General features: G+C 40.3%; 1 protein-coding gene across 4 annotated transcripts in view; it reads left to right on the top strand.

Annotated features, from left to right (window-relative positions):
- Positions 1 to 21205, top strand: part of LOC139756895 (synaptophysin-like protein 2) — a 30086-nt gene extending 8881 nt beyond the window's left edge. Inside the window, exons 4-7 of one of the 4 annotated variants that reach the window (XM_071676791.1) lie at positions 29 to 224; positions 7016 to 7204; positions 9600 to 9726; positions 20968 to 21205. In XM_071676791.1, coding sequence (XP_071532892.1) covers positions 29 to 224; positions 7016 to 7204; positions 9600 to 9725 — 511 coding nt within the window. In that variant the 3' untranslated portion in view covers position 9726; positions 20968 to 21205. Of the gene's footprint in view, positions 1 to 28; positions 225 to 7015; positions 7205 to 9599; positions 10755 to 17714; positions 18836 to 20967 lie in introns of those variants that run through there. The other 3 variants (XM_071676790.1, XM_071676789.1, XM_071676792.1) reach the window with 3 other exon arrangements.
- Positions 21206 to 21654: the final 449 nt, after the last annotated feature.

The raw sequence follows: 21654 nt of genomic DNA, 5'->3' as shown, positions 1-21654 counted from the left end.
TAATGCCTGATATTGTATCTTTTTCTAGGATTGGTTCTGTACAGTCAGATTATGAGTTATGTGATCGGAACTATGAACAATTACATCTAAGTGGAGATTTCTCTACAAATGCAGTATTTTTTGTAGTTGTTGGAGTCATGGCCCTTCTGTATGCTGTTTTTACTATGGGTGTTTACATCTGTTTCATCCATATTTATTCCACCCGTACTTGGGTACCTGCTCTGGTAAGTGTAGTGTTACTAATGTTGAACTTTTGTTAGTAATGCCAAGAAGTAAGTAATCTTGTATATATATATATATATATATATATATATATATATATATATATATATATATATATATATGTATGTTTAATTTGTTTATGGATGGGGTTGTTAGGGAGGTGAATGCAAGAGTTTTGGAAAGAGGGGCAAGTATGAAGTCTGTTGTGGATAAGAGAGCTTGGGAAGTGAGTCAGTTGTTGTTCGCTGATGATACAGCGCTGGTGGCTGATTCATGTGAGAAACTGCAGAAGCTGGTGACTGTATTTGGTAAAGTGTGTGAAAGAAGAAAGTTAAGAGTAAATGTGAATAAGAGCAAGGTTATTAGGTACAGTAGGGTTGAGGGTCAAGTCAATTGGGAGGTGAGTTTGAATGGAGAAAAACTGGAGGAAGTAAAGTGTTTTAGATATCTGGGAGTGGATCTGGCAGCGGATGGAACCATGGAAGCGGAAGTGGATCATAGGGTGGGGGAGGGGGGCGAAAATTCTGGGAGCCTTGAAGAATGTGTGGAAGTCGAGAACATTATCTTAGAAAGCAAAAATTGGTATGTTTGAAGGAATAGTGGTTCCAACAATGTTGTATGGTTGCGAGGCGTGGGCTATGGATAGAGTTGTGCGCAGGAGGATGGATGTGCTGGAAATGAGATGTTTGAGGACAATGTGTGGTGTGAGGTGGTTTGATTGAGTAAGTAACATAAGGGTAAGAGAGATGTGTGGAAATAAAAAGAGCGTGGTTGAGAGAGCAGAAGAGGGTGTTTTGAAATGGTTTGGGCACATGGAGAGAATGAGTGAGGAAAGATTGACCAAGAGGATATATGTGTCGGAAGTGGAGGGAATGAGGAGAAGTGGGAGACAAAATTGGAGGTGGAAAGATGAAGTAAAAAAGATTTTGTGTGATCGGGGCCTGAACATGCAGGAGGGTGAAAGGAGGGCAAGGAATAGAGTGAATTGGAACAATGTGGTATACCGGGGTTGACGTGCTATCAGTGGATTGAATCAGGGCATGTGAAGCATCTGGGGTAAACCATGGAAAGCTGTGTAGGTATGTATATTTGCGTGTGTGGACGTATGTATATACATGTGTATGGGGGTGGGTTGGGCCATTTCTTTCGTCTGTTTCCTTGCGCTACCTCGCAAATGCGGGAGACAGCAACAAAGCAAAATATATATATATATATATATATATATATATATATATATATATATATATATATATATATGAGCGGGGGGCTGGAAATCCTCCCCTCTTGTTTTTTTTTTTCCCCAAAGAAGGAACAGAGAAGGGGGCCAGATGAGGATATTCCCTCAAAGGCCCAGTCCTCTGTTCTTAACACTACCTCGCTAATGCGGGAAATGGCGAATAGTATGAAAGAATATATATATATATATATATATATATATATATATATATATATATATATATATATATATATATATATATATATATATATTTTTTTTTTTTTTTTTTTTCTTTTTTATACTTTGTCGCTGTCTCCCGCGTTTGCGAGGTAGCGCAAGGAAACAGACAAAAGAAATGGCCCAACCCCCCCCCATACACATGTACATACACACGTCCACACACGCAAATATACATACCTACACAGCTTTCCATGGTTTACCCCAGACGCTTCACATGCCTTGATTCAATCCACTGACAGCACGTCAACCCCTGTATACCACATCGCTCCAATTCACTCTATTCCTTGCCCTCCTTTCACCCTCCTGCATGTTCAGGCCCCGATCACACAAAATCTTTTTCACTCCATCTTTCCACCTCCAATTTGGTCTCCCTCTTCTCCTCGTTCCCTCCACCTCCGACACATATATCCTCTTGGTCAATCTTTCCTCACTCATTCTCTCCATGTGCCCAAACCATTTCAAAACACCCTCTTCTGCTCTCTCAACCACGCTCTTTTTATTTCCACACATCTCTCTTACCCTTACGTTACTTACTCGATCAAACCACCTCACACCACACATTGTCCTCAAACATCTCATTTCCAGCACATCCATCCTCCTGCGCACAACTCTATCCATAGCCCACGCCTCGCAACCATACAACATTGTTGGAACCACTATTCCTTCAAACATACCCATTTTTGCTTTCCGAGATAATGTTCTCGACTTCCACACATTTTTCAAGGCTCCCAAAATTTTCGCCCCCTCCCCCACCCTATGATCCACTTCCGCTTCCATGGTTCCATCCGCTGACAGATCCACTCCCAGATATCTAAAACACTTCACTTCCTCCAGTTTTTCTCCATTCAAACTCACCTCCCAATTGACTTGACCCTCAACCCTACTGTACCTAATAACCTTGCTCTTATTCACATTTACTCTTAACTTTCTTCTTCCACACACTTTACCAAACTCAGTCACCAGCTTCTGCAGTTTCTCACATGAATCAGCCACCAGCGCTGTATCATCAGCGAACAACAACTGACTCACTTCCCAAGCTCTCTCATCCCCAACAGACTTCATACTTGCCCCTCTTTCCAGGACTCTTGCATTTACCTCCCTAACAACCCCATCCATAAACAAATTAAACAACCATGGAGACATCACACACCCCTGCCGCAAACCTACATTCATTTATTTATTTTATTTTGCTTTGTCGCTGTCTCCCGCGTTTGCGAGGTACTGCAAGGAAACAGATGAAAGAAATGGCCCAACCCACCCCCATACACATGTATATACATACACATCCCACACGCAAATATACATACCCATACATCTCAATGTACTCATATATATACACACACATACATATACATATATACACATGCACACAATTCACACTGTCTGCCTTTATTCATTCCCATCGCCACCTCGCCACACATGGAATAACATCCCCTCCCCCCTCGTGTGCGAGGTAGCGCTAGGAAAAGACAACAAAGGCCCCATTCGTTCACACTCAGTCTCTAGATGTCATGCAATAATGCCCGAAACCACAGCTCCCTTTCCACATCCAGGTCCCACAGAACTTTCCATGGTTTACCCCAGACGCTTCACATGCCCTGATTCAATCCATTGACAGCACGTCGACCCCAGTATACCACATCGATCCAATTCACTCTATTCCTTGCCCGCCTTTCACCCTCCTGCATGTTCAGGCCCCGATCACTCAAAATCTTTTTCACTCCATCTTTCCACCTCCAATTTGGTCTCCCACTTCTCCTCGTTCCCTCCACCTCTGACACATATATCCTCTTGGTCAATCTTTCCTCACTCATTCTCTCTATGTGCCCAAACCATTTCAAAACACCCTCTTCTACTCTCTCAACCACCCTCTTCTTATTTCCACACATCTCTCTTACCCTTACATTACTTACTCGATCAAACCACCTCACACCACATATTGTCCTCAAACATCTCATTTTCAGCACATCCACCATCCTGCGCACTACTCTATCCATAGCCCACACCTCGCAACCATACAACATTGTTGGAACCACTATTCCTTCAAACACCCATTTTTGCTTTCTGAGATAATGTTCTTGACTTCCACACATTCTTTAAGGCTCCCAGATTTTCGCCCCCTCCCCCACCCTATGATTCACATCCGCTTCCATGGTTCCATCCGCTGACAGATCCACTCCCAGATATCTAAAACACTTCACTTCCTCCAGTTTTTCTCCATTCAAACTCACCTCCCAATTGACTTGACCCTCAACCCTACTGTACCTAATAACCTTGCTCTTATTCACATTTACTCTTAACTTTCGTCTTTCACACACTTTACCAAACTCAGTCACCAGCTTCTGCAGTTTCTCACATGAATCAGCCACAAGCGCTGTATCATCAGTGAACAACAACTGACTCACTTCCCAAGCTCTCTCATCCCCAACAGACTTCATACTTGCCCCTCTTTCCAAAACTCTTGCATTCACCTCCCTAACAACCCCATCCATAAACAAATTAAACAACCATGGAGACATCACACACCCCTGCCGCAAACCTACATTCACTGAGAACCAATCACTTTCCTCTCTTCCTACACGTACACATGCCTTACATCCTTGATAAAAACTTTTCACTGCTTCTAACAACTTGCCTCCCACACCATATATTCTTAATACCTTCCACAGAGCATCTCTATCAACTCTATCATATGTCTTCTCCAGATCCATAAATGCTACATACAAATCCATTTGCTTTTCTAAGTATTTCTCACATACATTCTTCAAAGCAGACACCTGATCCACACATCCTCTACCACTTCTGAAACCACACTGCTCTTCCCCAATCTGATGCTCTGTACATGCCCTCACCCTCTCAATCAATACCCTCCCATATAATTTACCAGGAATACTCAACAAACTTATACCTCTTTAATTTGAGCACTCACTCTTATCCCCTTTGCCTTTGTACAATGGCACTATGCACGCATTCTGCCAATCCTCAGGCACCTCACCATGAATCATACATACATTAAATAACCTTACCAACCAGTCAACAATACAGTCACCCCTTTTTTAATAAATTCCACTGCAATACCATCCAAACCTGCTGCCTTGCCGGCTTTCATCTTCCGCAAAGCTTTTACTACCTCTTCTCTGTTTACCAAATCATTTTCCCTAACCCTCTCACTTTGCACACCACCTCGACCAAAACACCCTATATCTGGCACTCTATCATCAAACACATTCAACAAACCTTCAAAATACTCATTCCATCTCCTCACATCACCACTACTTATCACCTCCCCATTAGCCCCCTTCACTGAAGTTCCCATTTGCTCCCTTGTCTTACGCACTTTATTTATCCCTGGGATAGAGGAGAAAGAAAACTTCCCATGTATTTCCTGCGTGTCGCAGAAGGCGCCTAAAAGGGGAGGGAGCGGGTGGCTGGAAATCCTCCCCTCTTGTTTATTTTTAATTTTCCAAAAGAAGGAACAGAGAAGGGGGCCAGGTGAGGATATTCCCTCCAAGGCCCAGTCCTCTGTTCTTAATGCTACCTCGCAAATGTGGGAAATGGCAAATAGTATGAAAAAAAAAAAATTATATATTATACTTAATCGCTGTTTCCCGCATCAGCGAGGTAGTGCAAGGAAACAGATGAAGAATGGCCCAACCACTTATATACACACACATATATATATCCCTGGGGATAGGGGAGAAAGAATACTTCCCACGTATTCCCCGTGTGTCATAGAAGGTGACTAAAAGGGGGGGGGGGCTGGAAATCCTCCCCTCTCATTTTTTTTTTTAATTTTCCAAAAGAAGGAACAGAGAAGGGGGCCAGGTGAGGATATTCCTTCAAAGGCCTAGTCCTCTGTTCTTAACGCGGGATATGGTGAATAGTTTGAAAGAAAAAAAGAATATATATATATACATAAATGCCTATACACACACATATACATACATATACATTTCAAGGTACACATACACAGACGTATACATATATAAACATGTACATATTCATATTGTGTGTTTGTGTGCCAGAGTTGGAGGCAACAAGGAGAAGCGGGAGACCAAATTGGAGGTGGAAGGATGGAATGAAAAAGATTTTGAGCGATTAGGGCCTGAACATACAGGAGGGTGAGAGGTTTGTAAGGAATAGAGAGAATTGGAACATTGTGGTATACCAGGGTCGACGTGCTGTCAATGGACTGAACTAGGGCATGTGAAACGTCTGTTGTAAACTATGGAAAGGTCTGTGGGGCCTGGATGTGGATAGGGAGCTGTGGTTTTGGTGCATTACACATGACATCTAAAGACTGAGTGTGAACGAATGTGGCCTTTTTTGTCTGTTTTCCTGGCGCTACCTCGCTGGAAGGGGGGAATGCTATTTCATGTGTTGTGGGGTGGTGACTGGAAAAAAATAATCTCTTCTCACAAGCCTCTTTTTTAAGCTCACTTACTTTCAAAGCTCTCTTCCCATCTGTATCATATCCTCTTTTCCTAAAACCTCAACAAACTTTCACTCTTACCTCCACCAAGTAATGATTAGATATTGCATCAGCTGCCCTTCTCAACACAATGACATCTAGGAGTCTCTCCTTGGCATGCCTGTCAGTGAATTCCTAATCCAACAATTTCCCATTTCCATTTTTCCTGCTACCCCTTATATACCCACAAGTCCCTTTCTTTAGATCAGGTATTTCCAGTCACCAGTCCTTTTTCAGCACACAACTCCACAAGTTGTTCACCATTCTTATTCACAGCACCAGATAACCCATATCCCCCAAGTATACCTTCAAGTTCCACATTACCCACACTCGCATTCAAATTGCTCATCACTGGTTCTAGATCCCTTGCATCAAAACTATTGGCATACCCAATAAGCTCCTCTCTAAACCTTCCAGACCCCCTCCGTCTCCATCCCATTCATGAACAAATTAATCAGCTTGAGTGACATCACACACCCTTGACTTGGACCTACTGTCACTCGGACCTGATCCCTGTCCTCTACTGCTTGCACTCGTACTGTACTCGCCTAGTAAAAAAAACTTCATTACATCTGGTAGCTTTCCAATCATCATATAATTGTAGCATCTTCCACAAGGCATCTCTGTCAACTTTGAACTAGGCTTTCTTTTAGTCCATAAATGCCACATATAAGTCCCTTTTGTTCTCCAAGAAATTCTCACATATTTTTCAAAGCAAACACTTGGTCCACACATCCTTTACCTCTCCTGAATTCACATTACTCCTTCCCAATCTGATGCTGTGTGTGCATGTTATCACCCTTTCAGTCACCACTTTCTCATACAACTTACTTGGTATACTTAAAAGATTTTTACTTCTGTTTCAGGACTGGTTTGTACATGCTGCCTTCACAGTTCTGTGGCTAGCTGCAAGCATTGCTTGGATTAAAGGTTTGGTTGGTATGCAGATAGCCACTTATGTCCCGACTATCATGGAGGAACATATTGACATTTGTGGTGTTTTTGAATGTCAATCTCCAAAAGAGCCTGATTTCTCACTACTTTATGTGTCTATTGTAAGTATTTTAAAAATGTTTTGATGTGTAGTTGTGGATTGTCAGGCCACTTTGCTTATATTTATGTATGTTATTTACGGAAAGGTTGGTAAGGTCTTGCAATTGTTTATTGCTAATTTTTTTTATTTAGTAAATCACTCTTTTCTACTTGGTGAGTGAATGATGTGTTATACTGGGGTCAACGTGCTGCCAGTGGACTGAACCAGGGCACATGAAACATTCAGGGTAAACCTTGGAAAGGTCTATGGTCCTGGATGTGGATAGTGAGCCATGGTTTCAGTTCATTACACATGACAGCTTGTATATGGATATGAGTGGATGACAGCGAGCAAGTATGAATGTGTATGTGTTTATATATGTGTATATATATGTATGTGTTTTAGATATTTTGTTGGTGACTTGGCAGGGAATGGAACCATGGTAGTGAAAGTGAGTCATAGGGTGGGGAAGGGGGCAAAGGTTCTTGAAGCGATGAAGAATGTGAGGAGAGAGTGAACGTCATCTGAGAGAACAGAAATGGGTATGTTTGAAGGAATAGTGGTTCTAACAGTATTATATGGATGCGAGGCATGGGCTATAGATAGGGTTTTACGGAGGAGGGTGGATGTGTTGGAAATGAAGTGTTTGAGGACAATATGTGATGTGAGGGGGTTTGATCTAATAAGCAATAAAAGGATGAGAGAGATGTTATTATTTTTATTATTATTTTGCTTTGTCGCTGTCTCCCGCGTTAGCGAGGTAGCGCAAGGAAACAGACGAAAGAATGGTCCAACCCATCCACATACACGTCCACACACGCAAATATACATACCTATACATCTCAATGTACACATATATATTCACACACAGACATATACATATATACATATGTACATAATTCATACTGTCTGCCTTTATTTATTCCCATCGCCACCTCGCCACCCATGGAATAACATCCCCCTCCCCTCTCATGTGTGCGAGGTAGCGCTAGGAAAAGACAACAAAGGCCCCATTCATTCACACTCAGTCTCTAGCTGTCATGTAATAATGCACTGAAACCACAGCTCCCTTTCCACATCCAGGCCCCACAGAACTTTCCATGGTTTACCCCAGACGCTTCACATGCCCTGGTTCAATCCATTAACAGCACGTCGACCCTGGCATACCACATCGTTCCAATTCACTCTATTCCTTGCACCCCTTTCACCCTCCTGCATGTTCAGGCCCCGATCACTCAAAATCTTTTTCACTCCATCTTTCCACCTCCAATTTGGCCTCCCACTTCTCCTCGTTCCCTCCACCTCTGACACATATATCCTCTTGGTCAATCTTTCCTCACCCATTCTCTCCATGTGACCAAACCATTTCAAAATACCCTCTTCTGCTCTCTCAACCACACTCTTTTTATTTCCACACATCTCTCTTACCCTTACATTACTTACTCGATCAAACCACCTCACACCACATATTGTCCTCAAACATCTCATTTCCAGCACATCCACCCTCCTGTGCACAACTCTATCCATAGCCCACGCCTCGCAGCCATACAACATTGTTGGAACCATTATTCCTTCAAACATACCCATTTTTGCTTTCTGAGAAAATGTTCTCGACTTCCAAACATTCTTCAAGGCTCCCAGAATTTTCACCCCCTCCCCCACCCTATGATTCACTTCCGCTTCCATGGTTCCATCCGCTGCCGGATCCACTCCCAGATATCTAAAACACTTTACTTCCTCCAGTTTTTCTCCATTCAGACTTACCTCCCAATTGACTTGACCCTCAACCCCACTGTACCTAATAACCTTGCTCTTATTCACATTTACTCTTAACTTTCTTCTTTCACACACTTTACCAAACTCAGTCACCAGCTTCTGCAGTTTCTCACATGAATCAGCTACCAGCGCTGTATCATCAGCGAACAACAACTGACTCACTTCCCAAGCTCTCTCATCCACAACAGACTGCATACTTGCCCCTCTTTCCAAAACTCTTGCGTTCACCTCCCTAACAACCCCATCCATAAACAAATTAAACAACCATGGAGACATCACACACCCCTTCCGCAAATCTACATTCACTGAGAACCAATCACTTTCCTCTATTCCTACACGTACACGTGCCTTACATCCTCGATAAAAACTTTTCACTGCTTCTAATAACTTGCCTCCCACACCATATATTCTTAATACCTTCCACAGAGCATCTCTATCAACTCTATCATATGCCTTCTCCAGATCCATTTGCTTTTCTAATTATTTCTCACATACATTCTTCAAAGCAAACACCTGATCCACAGGTATGTGGTAATAAAAAGAGTGTGGTTAAGAAAGCCTTTTTCATTTTCTTGAATTATGAGTAACATAGGTTTTACTGTACATAACTTATGATTATTATTTATTTAATTTTATAACAGACTTTTGGATTTGTGAATGTGTTTCTGTGGGCCACAAACTTCGCATTTCTCTATAAGGAAACTTGCTTCTACAAGAACAGGATGAGCTTTGATGCTGGTGCTGCTGATTCTTCTGTACCTGTCTAAGGTAACTCATATACTGTATTCTGGTAGTTAAGTAATATATTTGTATATATTAAAGGTTATCCTTTTTGTTGCCGAATTGAATGACATGCTTATTCTTCTATGCACAGACTTTATTTGATATTGCTCATATCCATCCTTAACCCTTTTAAAACTTCTCAATAACATCCCAGTTCCCTCTGACATGAAAGAACATGGGTTCTATTCCTTTGGTCATACAGCCCAAAACTGTTAATGCAAAGTGACACCATTTGTATGAGAAGAATATTACCTTTGAGATAACAGTAATGAATGACCTTAGTAATCATAGAGATAAGTAACTCCATCATTAGAACTGCAATAACAGTGATTTAGCTCTTTCATAATCATTAATGATATTTGCATTTGTTTTAAACTTTCTACAAGTACTGAAGCACTCTGCTGTTGGGATCTTGTGGCTGAAAGTGTAGCTTGTCACTGGTTTGAGACTACATTTAAACTTATTGAATATCAGGATACCAGTAGTAATATCGACCATGGTCCTCAGCACTCAAGATTATTACACATCAGTAGTGTACTAATGACGCTGAACCTCACCACATTGTAGTGACATTATGAAACACAGGTGTTTGATTTAAGACAGACTTTTATCAGTTGTGTCCATGACACCAAATTAGAGTGAGATGTCTTTTCAACAAAAGGTTATGAAATGCTCACTTACATTGATGGTTCTACTGTTTTCATATATGTGTCTTTACTTTGTATCATTGTGTTATACTTGAAGATGATTCATCTCCATTGAGATGCAATGTAAAGTACGTTTTATGAGTCACTGAGTCTTCTCGTGTGTTTTGTTTGAACACTGCACAGAAGAGTGCTCATTTTTTTCACTGATAACTGATGTCCATGTATGGGTAAAAATCTTTGATTATATCTTAATATGAGGTATTTGTCTGAACCCATTCAAAATTTAAACGCTGTAAAAATAGTAATTTGACAGTTTATTGTAATTATGCGACAGCTCTCCAGATTCAGATATTAAAGCTTTACTAAGATATAAAGTCTCAAAATTTATTTTACAGTTAAATAATGTACAAAAAATGTTTCATCGTGCATCATCTGTGTCTGTGATACATTTTTGTAAAGTAATGAATTATCCAAATATGTCATTTGATGTGGTTTACATCTCATTCCTTTAGTTCGCATAGGTTGGAGTTCTATCAAATCCAGCCATTCATCCACCCCTAGGAGTGGTTGATATACTGGATACCTGGCTTAGGCTGGAAAACCTTTCCTGTTTTTTACTTTTCCAAAAAAAAAAGAATGGAGAAGGGGGCCAAGTGATGATATTCCCTCTAAGGCCCAGGCCTCTGTTTTTAATGCTACCTTGCAGATGTGGGAAATGGCAAATATGTATGAAAATATATATTTTTTTTTTCATACTATTCGCCATTTCCCGCGTCAGCAAGGTAGCATTAAGAACAGAGGACTGAGCCTTTGAGGGAATATCCCCATTTGGCCCCATCCTCTGTTCCTTCATCAGGAAAACCAAAAACAAGAGGGGAGGATTTCCAGCCCCCCACTCCCTTCCCTTTTAGTCGCTTTCTACGACATGCAGGGAATACGTGGGAAGTATTCTTTTTTTTACATTTAATCCCTGTTTCTTGCAGCAGCAAGTTTAGGAAGTGAAATGTTTTAGATATCTGGGAGTGAATTTGGCAGTGGATGGAACCATGGAAGTGGAAGTGAGTCATAGGGTGGGGGAGGGGGCGAAAATTCTGGGAGCCTTGAAGAATGTTTGGAAGTCAAGAACATTTTCTCGGAAAGCAAAAATGGGTATGTTTGAAGGAATAGTGGTTCCAACAATGTTATATGGTTGTGAGGCATGGGCTATAGATAGTGTTGTGCAGAGGAGATTGCATGTGTTGGAAATGAGATGTTTGAGGACAATATGTGGTGTGAGGTGGTTTGATCGAGTAAGTAACGTAAGGGTAAGAGAGATGTGTGGTAATAAAAAGAGTGTGGTTGAGAGAGCAGAAGAGGGTGTATTGAAATGGTTTGGTCACATGGAGAGAATGAGTGAGGAAAGATTAACGAAAGATATATTGTCAGAGGTGGAGGGAACGAGGAGGAGTGGGAGACCAAATTGGAGGTGGAAAGATGGAGTGAAAAAGATTTTGTGTGATCGGGGCCTGAACATGCAGGAGGGTGAAAGGAGGGCAAGGAATAGAGTGAATTGGAGCGATGTGGTATACCGGGGTTGACGTGCTGTCAGTGGATTGAATCAAGGCATGTGAAGCGTCTGGGGTAAACCATGGAAAGCTGTGTAGGTATGTATATTTGCGTGTGTGGACGAATGTATATACATGTGTATGGGGGGGGTTGGGCCATTTCTTTCGTCTGTTTCCTTGCGCTACCTCGCAAACGTGGGAGACAGCGACAAAGTATAATAAAAAAAAAAAATATATATATATTTTTTTTTTGGAAAAAAAAAAAAAATATATATATATATATATATATATTTTTTATCCCTGGGGATAGGGGAGAAAGAATACTTCCCACGTATTCCCTGCGTGTCGTAGAAGGCGACTAAAAGGGGAGGGAGCGGGTGGCTGGAAATCCTCCCCTCTCTTTTTTTTTTTTTTTTTTTTTTTTTTTAATTTTCCAAAAGAAGGAACAGAGAAGGGGGCCAGGGAGGATTTTCCCTCTAAGGCCCAGTCCTCTGTTCTTAACGCTACCTCGCAAATGCGGGAAATGGCGAATCGTATGAAAAAAAAAAAAAAAAATATATATTTTTTAATTTTCCAAAAGAAGGAACAGAGAAGGGGGCCAGGTGAGGATATTCCCTCAAAGGCCCAGTCCTCTGTTCTTAACGCTACCTCGCTAATGCGGGAAATGGCGAATAGTTTGAAAAAAAAAATATATTTTTTTTTTGCCGCTGTCTCCCACGTTTGTGAGGTAGTGCAAGGAAATAGACGAAAGAAATGGCCCAACCCACCCCCATACACATGTATATACATACACATCCACACACGCAAATATACATACCTACACAGCTTTCCATGGTTTACCCCAGACGCTTCACATGCCCTGATTCAATCCACTGACAGCACGTCAACCCCGGTATACCACATCGATCCAATTCACTCTATTCCTTGGCCTCCTTTCACCCTCCTGCATGTTCAGGCCCCAATCACACAAAATCTTTTTCACTCCATCTTTCCACCTCCAATTTGGTCTCCCACTTCTCCTCATTCCCTCCACCTCCGACACATATATCCTCTTGGTCAATTTTTTTTTTTTTTTTTTTTTTTTTTTTTTTTTTTTTTTTGCCGCTGTCTCCCGCGTTTGCGAGGTAGCGCAAGGAAACAGACGAAAGAAATGGCCCAACCCACCCCCATACACATGTATATACATACGTCCACACACGCAAATATACATACCTACACAGCTTTTCATGGTTTACCCCAGACGCTTCACATGCCCCGATTCAATCCACTGACAGCACGTCAACCCCGGTATACCACATCACTCCAATTCACTCTATTCCTTGCCCTCCTTTCACCCTCCTGCATGTTCAGGCCCCGATCACACAAAATCTTTTTCACTCCATCTTTCCACCTCCAATTTGGTATCCCTCTTCTCCTCGTTCCCTCCACCTCCGACACATATATCCTCTTGGTCAATCTTTCCTCACTCATTCTCTCCATGTGCCCAAACCATTTCAAAACACCCTCTTCTGCTCTCTCAACCACGCTCTTTTTATTTCCACACATCTCTCTTACCCTTACGTTACTTACTCGATCAAACCACCTCACACCACACATTGTCCTCAAACATCTCATTTCCAGCACATCCATCCTCCTGCGCACAACTCTATCCATAGCCCACGCCTCGCAACCATACAACATTGTTGGAACCACTATTCCTTCAAACATACGCATTTTTGCTTTCCGAGATAATGTTCTCGACTTCCACACATTCTTCAAGGCTCCCAGAATTTTCGCCCCCTCCCCCACCCTATGATCCACTTCCGCTTCCATGGTTCCATCCGCTGCCAGATCCACTCCCAGATATCTAAAACACTTCACTTCCTCCAGTTTTTCTCCATTCAAACTCACCTCCCAATTGACTTGACCCTCAACCCTACTGTACCTAATAACCTTGCTCTTATTCACATTTACTCTTAACTTTCTTCTTTCACACACTTTACCAAACTCAGTCACCAGCTTCTGCAGTTTCTCACATGAATCAGCCACCAGTGCTGTATCATCAGCGAACAACAACTGACTCACTTCCCAAGCTCTTTCATCCCCAACAGACTTCATACTTGCCCCTCTTTCCAAAACTCTTGCATTCACCTCCCTAACAACCCCATCCATAAACAAATTAAACAACCATGGAGACATCACACACCCCTGCCGCAAACCTACATTCACTGAGAACCAATCACTTTCCTCTCTTCCTACACGTACACATGCCTTACATCCTCGGTAAAAACTTTTCACTGCTTCTAACAACTTGCCTCCCACACCATATATTCTTAATACCTTCCACAGAGCATCTCTATCAACTCTATCATATGCCTTCTCCAGATCCATAAATGCTACATACAAATCCATTTGCTTTTCTAAGTATTTCTCACATTCTTCAAAGCAAACACCTGATCCACACATCCTCTACCACTTCTGAAACCACACTGCTCTTCCCCAATCTGATGCTCTGTACATGCCTTCACCCTCTCAATCAATATCCTCCCATATAATTTACCAGGAATACTCAACAAACTTATACCTCTGTAATTTGAGCACTCACTCTTATCCCCTTTGCCTTTGTACAATGGCACTATGCACGCATTCCGCCAATCCTCAGGCACCTCACCATGAGTCATACATACATTAAATAACCTTACCAACCAGTCAACAATACAGTCACCCCCTTTTTTAATAAATTCCACTGCAATACCATCCAAACCTGCAGCCTTGCCGGCTTTCATCTTCCGCAAAGCTTTCACTACCTCTTCTCTGTTTACCAAATCATTTTCCCTAACCCTCTCACTTTGCACACCACCTCGACCAAAACACCCTATATCTGCCACTCTATCATCAAACACATTCAACAAACCTTCAAAATACTCACTCCATCTCCTTCTCACATCACCACTACTTGTTATCACCTCCCCATTTGTGCCCTTCACTGAAGTTCCCATATATATATATATATATATATATATATATATATATATATATATATATATATATATATACTTCCCACGTATTCCCTGCGTGTTGTAGAAGGCGACTAAAAGGGAAGGGAGCGGGGGGCTGGAAATCCTCCCCTCTCGTTTTTTTTTATTTTTCCAAAACAAGGAACAAAGAAGGGGGCCAGGTGAAGATATTCCCTCAAAGGCCCAGTCCTCTGTTCTTAACGCTACCTCGCTATCGCGGGAAATGGCGAATAGTATGAAAAAAAAAAAATATATATATATATATATATATATATATATATATATATTTTTTTTTTTTTTTTTTTTTTCAAAAGAAGGAACAGAGAATTGGGCCAGGTGAGGGTATTCCCTCAAATGCCCAGTCCTCTGTTCTTAACGCTACCTCGCTAATGCGGGAAATGGCGAATAGTTTGAAAGAAAGAAAGAAAAGATATATATATATATATATATATATATATATGTACATATACGCCCATACACGCACATTTACATACATGCATGTACAGAGACATATACATATATACACATGTACCTCTTCCTACTTGCTTACCGTCATCCTTTCGTGGTGCTACCCCATCCCACAGGAAACAGCATCGCCACCCCCTACTTCTGCAAGGTAGCGCCAGGAAAACAGCAAAAAAAAAAAAGAAAAAAAAAGAGAAAAAAAAGTCACGTTTGTTCACAATCAGTCTCTAGCTGTCATGTGTAATGCACTGAAACCACAGCTCCCTATCCACATCCAGGCCCCACAGACTTTTTCATGGTTTATCCCAGATGTTTCACATGCCCTGGTTCAGTCCATTGCCAGCACGTTGACCCTGGTATACCACATTGTTCCAATTCACTCTATTCCTTGCACACTTCTCACCCTCCTGCATGTTCAAGCCCAAATCGCCAAAATTCTTTTTCACTCCATCCTTCCACCTCCAATTTGGTCTCCCACTTCTTGTTCCCTCCACCTCTGACCCATATATCCTCTTTGTCAGTCTTTCCTCACTCATTCTCTCCATATGTCCAAACCATTTAACACACCTTTTTTTGCTCTCTCAGCCACATTCTTTATATTTCCATACATCTTACCCTTTCATTACTTAATCAAACCACCTCACTCCACATATTGTCCTCAAACATTTCATTTCCAACACATCCACTTTTCTCTGCACAATCCTATCTATAGCCCATGCCTCATAACTATATAACACTATTGGAACTCCTATTCCTTCAAACATACCCGATTTTGCTCTCTGAGGTAACATTCTCTCCTTCCAAACATTCTTCATCACTTCCAGAACCTTCGCCCCCTCCCCCACCCTGTGACTCACTTCCGCTTCCATGGTTCCATTTGTTGCTAAGTCCACTCCCAGATATCTAAAACACTTTGCTTCCTCCAGTTTTTCTCCATTCAAACTTACATCCCAATTAACAGTCCACTCAGCCTTTCCCTTTATACAGGACTGAGCTCACTCTTTCACTGATCTCTGAGAAGTTAGTTACATATAATATCCTTTCCTTAAACCCATGGTGTCTCTAACAAAATTTATCCTCTGTAGAGTCATCATCTCATTATCTTTTTCAGAACTTTATACATTACACTCACAAGTGAGACTGGTCTATAGTTCAATCTGTAATCAGTCTCCTTTTCATATATATATATATATAGGTATGAAATTTGCCCCTTTTCATTCCCTTGGCACTGTGTCACTTTTCAGTGACAGGGGAGAGCACAGACGGGAAAAAGTGACATGTCTGTCTTGGGATGGGTGAATATCTGGTAGTGTAGAGTGTAAAACTGGGTTAGGAGGCATTTGTCTAGAGTTGTTGAGGCTTTTTGTCTTTAACATGAAATTTGCATGTCAAGCCAATATCGGTGCTGTACTAGAATATTTCCCTGGGTTGTACATAAATCTTACCTCTAGGTTGTTGAGACTGCTTCTATTATGACTTCCCAGCCACCAACAGAGAAGACAGCATTTCTTCATAGGATTTACCCCTTTTTTGGTTGATACTATTTACCTTTGTTTAAAGCTAGGTGTTAAAGGGATATGATTTTGCAGATAAACAGATTATACTTAAAAATAAAACTGGAAATGATTTTTAGAATAAGTTAAAATTGACCTTTTACTCAATTACTGTATGGAAGATATTTAAGCATCCTATTATTATTCTTAATCCCTGGGGATAGGGGAGAAAGAATACTTCCCACGTATTCCCTGCGTGTCATAGAAGGCGACTAAAAGGGGAGGGAGCGGGTGGCTGGAAATCCTCCCCTCTCTTGGTTTTTTTTTTTTAATTTTCCAAAAGAAGGAACAGAGAAGGGGGTCAGGTGAGGATATTCCCTCTAAGACCCAGTTCTCTGTTCTTAACGCTACCTCGCTAACGCGGGAAATGGCAAATAGTATGAAAAAAAAAAAAAAATATTCTTAACTGAAAAATACTATGTATTGAATTTAACCTTTGAGTCTCAACTTTACCATTTTATGATAGTTGATGAACATACACATGAAAACATGCATATGGTCACATACTTCATACTGAAGGCCAAAGCTAGAGCATGCTTCTCAGATTTGGTTACAACACCTAAAGAAACACAATGAACTAATAGGAAAGGTCCAGATAAGGGCAACAAAAATTAATCAGAATTAAGAGAACTAAGATACTGGGAAAGGCTACAGGTTTTAGATATGTCCAGTACTACTTGTAAAGGCTACAGGTTTTAGATATGTCCAGTGTGGAAGAGAGAAGAGTGAGGGCATGACCTGATCACAGCCTCTTGGTTTCTGAAACAGGTGGATGACTTGAACAGTGAACAGTTTCTCAAGAGCTGTAAGGATACAACAACCAGACAACATATGAAATCAAGCAAGCATCTTGTTAAAAGAGATTTGAGATAATTTTATTGTATGAAAGTGGTGGATGAATGAAAAATCATGACTGGGGACATGGTTAGTACAGACAGCACTAAAAAAGAAAAAAAAAAAAAAAAGTCCTCACTTCATCCATGCATAATACATATATGCATTTTGCATTGCTTATGAGATTGTTGCCATCGTAATATACGATATTGTTTTTAGTAAGTTCTCAAAAAATAAAAAAGCCCTGAGAACATCGGGTCCTTTTCATGGGGAGGGTGCAAGGTAGTTTGCCCCAGAAAACATATTGGCTCTCGATCCCCCTCTCAGAGACTGGGTTGCATTCCAGAACATCTGACACTTTAGCCACGCATCCTTATACAAGCAACTGAAACCATGTTATGGGGGGATTTTGTTATTGACCAAAAATTTTCCCAATCTGACTCGTGTATGAATTGTACTTGTACAACTTTATTTTATTGTCATTATACCACACCATAGCATGACAACAGACAAAAGAAATCTTCCTGATAAAGATGGTGATGAGGGCTATTGATAATGCGTGATGAGGGCTATTGATAATGCTGGAGTCTGGGTTACTGGGAGGTAATTACTCTTGCTTAAGTCACCCCTGAAATATCTGACCCTAACTATTGCCATAGCACAGGTAATGACAAAATTTAATGGGTACTTAACGGAAAATGTAGTGTTACGGACCTAAGGTAGCTGGGAGTGGAAGAGAATCGAGTGATTTTCTGCTTATATCACCAATGAATCATCTGATACTAGAAGTCTTGCCTAATAGCAGGTAATGTGGATTTTACATAAACCTTGATAGCCTTAGAATTTTCTGAATGAAACTCCAGCAAGGGCTTATTTAAACCTAAAATGTCCCTTCATTCCTTTCAAGCAGAAGTGAGGTGAATTTTTTTGGACATTGCTTAGTTGAAAAAAGCTGTTCGTTTTTTTTCTTTCTAAATACAACTGTTTTCGTTTTCCTGAATTGGTATGCTTCCATGGTAACAAAGCTCATAAATAATAAATATTTTGTTTAATAACCCTGTTTATTCAGTTACCATTGCTATAGACGATAAATACAAGAAATATGATGAAAACTACAAGTCTTGTAAACAATGGTACTTTTAAACAATAATTGAAGTAAGTGAATGGAGGGAAAGTGTCAATCCCATATACTATGTCCTATGACGGTGGTCAATGTTCTTTACCTATAATTTTTGTTTTACAATGTTGTAAGTAAGCTGAAGATTTGCAAATGACGATACGAAAATGTTACGACATAAATACTTCATGGATTAAACAGGCACCATTCGACTTAACTTTTGCATTATTCATTTGACATTTTGACCAAATACGCTAGAATGGTAATATTTCTGGTTTGGGAATAGAACTGACAGATTTCGAAAAGCTTACAATGTTCAGAAAAAATATACTAGACCATGAATCGTGGATTGTTCATTTTGGCTGAGGAACGACAGTAAATGCCAAGCAGAGTTGTCTTACTGCCTCTAGCGGAAAAGCGCTACATTCTGTAATTTTCTATGAAAATCAACGCTAAAATATACCACACCCTATGAACGTTAAAATTATACGTAAACATTATTACAATAGAATTCAGATTTATTAATATATATATTATATATATATATATATATATATATATATATATATATATATATATATATATATATATATATATATATATATATTCAGAGTATTTTATAACTCGTGTTGAAGTTACATATAAATGGATTTTATGTATGTACCAGAATAGTGATACGAAGATGATGTTAACTTATTTTTTTCTGGTATACATCTCTGTACTGCATTTTAAGTCATGTGACTCTAGCCGCTTCTGATTAGGAAATTGTACACTATATGTCCCTTAATCTGTCTATATAAAGTATACTTGATTGAATAAACTAAAATATATGACAAGCATGTTGATATGTGGAACTTAAAAGGTCATCGATCCTCTATTTCTCAGTGTCATCTTAAACCAAATAATCAATACTGGGAAGGCCGGCACGCCTTCCCACATGTCACAATCTTAAACGTAGAAGTACGTCTGCTGTTAATGTGGTCAGCTACGGTGCAGTTATTGGCATACTAAGAACTTTGGGACTCCGGAGCCAAAATGTTGTCCCCTTGGCAGATCTCTGAATTGTGTAATAAAACCATACATAGTTGTGAATAAATTGCTACAAGTCTATACTTTCCCAGGGTCCCCCAAACTATCGGACCCTGGGATGATTTAAAGAAGTAGGATCCTGTCATTTTCAGGACCCTCTCAGACTACCAGACTGGGAAAATTCGAAGATAGTCCGTAACATGAAGGTTCGAGAAGATATGCAGTCAACCACCTCTAAATTGGACAAGGTTAGGAGCCGGTGTGTAGGTGATGTAGTTCTCCCCACATAAACAAAGGTAATTAACTACAAAATAAAAATACTACGTCTTAGTAATAAGGTCAAAACGAATAAGGCAAACAAGTCTTCAATCATGTAAGCGTTCGCCAGAAGCCATCCCGCATTTATCACAATTCAGATTAAGGAAGTTTCATGACCTTGACAGACGTAAACGCTTACCCAATTGCCTTTCATGAAAGAATATATAACGTCACACAAGGACCTAACAGAAAAGGACTCCACAGGAAGCCTACAGTCAGATCTGTGGCAATTGGGGGACTCGCTCCCCTGCAACCATACAGTACACGTAATGCTTTTTATCATTATATGTTTACAATTATTCTAACCTTTTAAGTCCTTGGAATGGTAATATAAACATTTAGGTCCATATTCAACTGTTTCAGTAATTACAATTGTGACCAATGAAACAACCTTGTCAGTTTCCCATCCCCTCCACTCCACCTCCCCCCCAAAAAAAAAGTACATAACGAAATTTTCTCTGCAAAAGTATATTAAACCAGACAAAGCCCTTGACCATTACAATTGCTTTTGCCAATTACCATGAATTTATACACCACAAAACTCCTCTCCGGTCTCGTTTAAACTAAATTCTACACAATAGCCGCATTTATTTAATTATGAGAATTATACTGCAATAGTGTAACTCGATGCAACATCCAAATAACAACCTCCCTCACTCTCAAGATCTCCGAGATACAAATTATTCTTACCTCTCATGTGCTGAGCTTTTCATTATTTTTCAGGAAGGTCTTAATTCATCACTTCCCCCGACCAAATCATTCATAGGCTCCTGCGTCACATCCAACACTGAAGGAAACAGAATCTGGGTCATAGTGGAACCACCAATACCATATGATGCTCATGCCTGCCGAGATGATATGAGAGCATTATTGTATGGTAATGAAAACAACGATGCAGATATTTATCATACACATTTCATGAAAATAATAACTTCTAATCTTGCAGTATTTTCACTTAGAAATGTCAATACATCTTTGCTCGTTTCATTCCTTCACCACCCCGGACTACTTTTTCATTTTTTTTTTTTTCGAGCTAGGCCTTCTGATCCGCCCTCCAGTTCGTCCGTTTCTCCATCAGTAATTAAAGAAATAGATCAAACAACGAGAAAGCAAGATACTGGACACATTCTAAACTCTAGATATATCAAAGGCTATGGAATTACTCTCCATAATATTTCGCTGGGATAACCATAATTTTGTAAAGTAGGATAGTCTTAGTCGATTTCTCTTTCGATTTTTCAGAGCTGTGGAGTATTATTGCGGTACGATGAAGGAAATAAATGTTTTTCATGATTGGGAGCAAGCAAATATGTAATTCTATCCTAGTTGACATTTCGCCTCGCTTACTCAGCTTTTAGAAGTCTGAACATTTTTATTTTGTGTATGTTCCAGTAAACAAATAGATGCATA

This window comes from Panulirus ornatus, chromosome 23, assembly GCF_036320965.1.
Source record: "Panulirus ornatus isolate Po-2019 chromosome 23, ASM3632096v1, whole genome shotgun sequence".
Taxonomy (NCBI): Eukaryota; Metazoa; Arthropoda; class Malacostraca; order Decapoda; family Palinuridae; genus Panulirus; species Panulirus ornatus.
Note: the sequence above shows the minus strand (reverse complement) of the source record. Positions and strands in the feature narration are given on the sequence as shown.